The sequence below is a fragment of the Diaphorina citri genome, unplaced genomic scaffold (assembly GCF_000475195.1).
Source record: "Diaphorina citri unplaced genomic scaffold, Diaci psyllid genome assembly version 1.1 scaffold2718, whole genome shotgun sequence".
Classification (NCBI taxonomy): Eukaryota; Metazoa; Arthropoda; class Insecta; order Hemiptera; family Psyllidae; genus Diaphorina; species Diaphorina citri.
The window spans coordinates 1-4,745 of NW_007380135.1; the positions used below are offsets into that span (position 1 = coordinate 1).

Genomic DNA, 4,745 nt, shown 5'->3' on the forward strand with positions numbered 1-4,745 from the left:
TCCCTCAGGCCATCGCGACGACAGCCGCCATTGCCGACAGAATCTGCATAGCTTCCGGAGGCAAGAAAAAGACCACCATCTCCGCCCAGCATGTGGTTTCCTGCTGCAAGAATTGTGGACGAGGCTGTAAGGGAGGTATCCCTCAGGAGGTGTGGTCGTTTTTGAGTCGACGCGGTATTGCCTCGGGTGGTACTTACAACTCCAATGAGGTGAGTAATAAGTTTTTAAAAGGTTGAAAATTGAATTTTCATTTGACGTTCCAACGAAAAAGGTAAAACAGTTGCCTCTGATTCTTTAAAGAACGGTTTATTTTGCCATGTTTTGGGAAAATAAATGCCACATTTTCCCAAAATAAGTGCCATATATTCTGTCAGTCTCTGGTAATAACTCTTTTTCCACCTTCAAAAAAGAGGTTTGATAGAAGGAACTGTAACTGCCAAGGTTCTATTATCGTCCCGAAAGCGGAGAGAGAAGGGATACAGGATACTGGCTTTCTCCTATCCTTTCTTCAGATTATTTTTTTAAAGAGGTTTGATAGAGGGAACTACTGCCAAGGTTCTATCGTTCCGAAAGCGAAGAAAGAAGGAAGATAGGATAAGACAAAGCCAGCTGTTCTGAGAAGATAGGGTATCTGTTTAGGATAATATTATCTCTGGACGGGAATTGAACCCGCGACCTAGCGATTACAAGGTAAACGCTCTACCAACCAAGCTAACCAGGCTAGCTAAAAAAGTTCAAACACAAATGAGCCATGACGTCAGTAGGTACACTCATTCTTCCTCCTCAAGTCTATTTTTCGCCTTCCAGGGTTGCCAACCATACCTGAAGGAACCCACGGGTTTCACTCCCAAGAAGTTCTACGGAGCGCCTGCCTTCCAAACTCCCAAATGTGAAAAGGTTTGCTACAACCAGCAATATAGTAAATCTCGTGTCCGAGAAGATCTGCACAAGGGTAAGTAGAAATCACCTGGGCTGCTTTTCTTATTTTTTTTCTATGGGACTCCGAAGGACAGATATGACCCATATTCTTATTTATTTAGAATCTTTATTGGTTATATTTATATATAGGTACATATTTATGTTATATTTACATCAGTGTACAGAAATACAAGAAATTACAATCAAAGGGCGAAATCAGTCTCTACCAGTGAACCCCGCACCTAGGTATTTAAATGAGAGTTTTACCCTTGTGTTGATTTTTTTTTTTTTTTAATAAAACACACTCAATTCGTAGATGAGTGTAGGAAGTCATCATTGGAAAAGACAACCAGTATAGGGTGTCCGTCAGATGGTGGGTGCACTGTGCCGTTTCGCGGACCCGTGTAACGGCGTTCAACTATGGCTGCCTCACTTTATGTTCTGCTTTTACTTAACCAACCAGACTCTCGACTTGGGACCATAAACATCTTTACCCCCCGTTTCACCTTGAAGTTTTAGGATGTGTGCGTGCCTACGCTAACGCTCTCAAACTGCGACTGATAAACAAGGACCGGCTACAAGGTTCAAGTTCTATGGAGGGACCTATGAATGGCATTCTTCTCGCATCCAGACCAGCCAGCAAATAGACGTTTTCTACCTTTCTGTTCTGCTTCGTCTGTGTTCACTCCTTAATTAATGAGGTTTATAGTGGGGCGTGATTAGTGCGGCCTATGCTTTTGTCTTTAGTATAATTTCTAGCGCGCTATGGAAATACATTTAATGTGACGTGGATGAAAATTTTTCTTCATATTGGTGATAAACGACGACTTTTTATAAATAAAAACGCCTCTATAAGATCACGATGGACTGGATAGAACAACTAAATGAATTAATTCTATCCTGTTTAAGAGACAACTCGAGTGAGGAAGAGCTCTTGAGTTTTACCAACTCCTTCAGACTGCGGCCCATAATAGTTTATGGTTTTATATTTTACAACTAAAATCTTTTTAGAGTCCATACTAAATAACACATGGCATATTTATACCTCGAACTCTAAATATCAAGGATAATAGTCGTAGATCTCAGTTTGTCAGTGAAAAGTTATCAAAAAAAAAAAGAGGTGTGGTTAGAGAACGCATTGATATTGAATTACTATCCATATACGATCCACAATGCCTTGGCCTCGTAACCTTGCAGCAATAGTAGGGTTCCCCGAAGGGGGAGGCTTATAGGAATAAGAAGAGCTAGTCGCAGCAGATCGGCATGCAGGTGTACGAAACATATATAGTAGCCTTGCGTGTGAGAATACTACACATGACTATCATTAGTAACTCGTCGGTCACCGTGAGGTGATGTGCTTTGGTAATCGATGTAGCTAGAGAGTACTTATCAGTTTTTCGAGTTCAGAACTAGAGAGAGAGAGAGCGCTACGGTAATGAGTAATGTATATTACGCCTATCCTCCTGCTTTTATTTCTCTCCTATCTACCCTAGTTTTCTCTTTATAAGTCTAACATTGAAAAACCAAACACTGAAGATAAGTAGCTTTATACATATAGAAAGACACATTCACTCACGTACACGAACGTATTATAAGAAAGTTTTTATATATCTAAAGCACACCTCGCCAAAAAATGTCATCGAGAACCATGCATAGCCGACATCTGATTATGTTTGCTCACTCTTTAAGGACTGAATCATCAATAAGAGCCGCCCCTTTCGGAGAGGAAACCCTCCATCTCAATCTTAGCGTGCAGTTCCGCTAGCAAGACTCGATTGAGCATGTAAGTAGTGACCGTTGCCATCCATTGTTGATACGCGTCAACTACCATCAGGCGACCGTCATCAAAGTTCGGGAGACCTAGACTTTATTGGTACGAGTTTTCTTATGCAGTCGGACCTTTGTTCCGGTGGAGTTAAACACTGCCTCTCTCTCTTTAAGCCTAATGTGGAGCGTCTAACCTATTTTAGTTGTGCATATAACAATATTTCAGAAGACGACTATTAATGTAGGTGCTGAAGGAGTTATGGGTCTCACATACAACACAAGACGCAGTGTGTGTTAATTCAGGGAGTTCTCGTTGTTACTACCTTCAACGAGTTTGTATCCGTGTTGTTCGTGTACCATGTTGCGTACATCCGGTCATGGATAGCGTAGGTATCTGTTATTTCTAAATATCAGATAGTACGATCATTATGAAGATTTAGTGCGATAAATAATTAATTCCCTAATAACCGGTCCGTCGTGATGGTATATATCTCTCCGTTTGTGCCTAAAGACAAAAGATATTCAGAGGTCATGTTGATGTCACGTATAAGCCGCCACTGTATTAAAAATATAGGGATAAGACGAGGCAGATAAGAAAGGTAGTAAATGTCGTGCAGGCTTGTTGGGTAGAGCTAGAAGTATCCATTCTCTATGGTAATATTCTCGCTCTACGCGTACACCTAGACCAAGTTACTCTGAAACCGTCGTGTAGCCGGTCGCTTGTTTATCAGGAGTTCTTCGCGAAAGGACGAATACAGAGTAAAGGGAAAAACTACAGAAAACTACAATAGACGCTTGCAATGGCAGTAATAGGGGTGAGTTCAATAGGGAGGTCCTTAAGTGTCGGTGTAATATAACCAGAAGCTAAATATTGTGAGCGCAATCGCGATAGATGAAGAAAAGTCTGGATTGTTACTACTCGGCGCTCTGATCGGCTAAAACGAGCCCACGTGTTCTGAAACCACCAATGCACGACTACTCGGTACTGAGCTTCTGCGCTCTAAGGTATTGTGAACCTCATATCTCTTTACATTACTCTCGTACGGATATACTATGTCTTGGATGACTCGCGTCACATTCCGTGTGTGGATAGTTCACTCGGGCCTACTAGGACATATGGGGTCAACAGTAAGTTGGTGGTGTATCCTCCTTTAGAGTTGCAAAATTGGTTCTTCTACCTATAACTCCGAGCTGACTGCGGCTTATTAATAACATATGTCCCCGTCTCACCTATTGTTTAATACATAGTGATTTTCAGGCGGATTCCGATGTCACTGCTATTACGCCATCGCATCATTAGAGTAAGTATCTTAAATTCGGCCTACGTGTCAAGCGAAACAGGTCTAGTTTGCCCAAACTAATGTGCCATCGCGCTTAGTGTTTGGATCACTTGCGACACAGATTTGTGTTTATTTAATGCAGATGATTGCCAAGACGGAGACATTGTGTAATTCCTGTCCTGCGGCATCGAAGATCTAATGGTGGATCACCCTTGAAGGGTTGCAAGTAAGAGCCTATCCTGATTTCCGATACAAGGATATTAGACAGTGAAGGGGTAGAGTTAAAAGACTTAAAATCCACTGCTATTCGTAGAGTAGTCAAATGTCGCAATAGGGATGATAGGTTACTGGAGATTTGTGGAAGTGTCAAGGGGAGATTAGTTTGGAGATAGTAGTTTGGAGATTTTGGAGTGAGATCAGCAGATAGTTTAGTGATCCTGAAACGGACTAAACATCCACTCCTTTAGAAGTTTGTCATTCGTATCCTCCATCGTACTGACCTGTGGAATAGCTGTTTAAAGTGGGAAGAATATTGGCTCGGTGTAGTGTATTCAATGAACCGGGCGCAATGATAGAGACAATTCCTCGACTTTTACTCAGTAAATTTTTACTCCAAAGAGTATTAGTTATATCGAATGCGATCACTTCGAGGTTTCTGATCCTCGGCTTTTTACTTATTTGTATTGATGCCCTTTATAGTTCGAAATTAATTTATAACGTGCTTTCTTTACTCAAGGTACTGGAAGTTTCAAACGGAGCCCCTAAAAAAGAAGCCTCTTT

At 41.4% G+C, this 4,745-nt stretch overlaps 1 protein-coding gene across 1 annotated transcript; it reads left to right on the forward strand.

Moving 5' to 3' along the window:
• Window positions 1-3: 3 nt before the first annotated feature.
• On the forward strand, window positions 4-963 carry LOC103519412 (cathepsin B-like cysteine proteinase 6; the record flags this gene model as incomplete). Its single annotated transcript, XM_017448190.2, has 2 exons — window positions 4-209; window positions 808-963. Coding segments are annotated over 2 exons (359 nt in total), but the record flags the coding sequence as incomplete, so codon positions are not given.
• Between the last annotated feature and the right edge of the window lie 3,782 nt (window positions 964-4,745).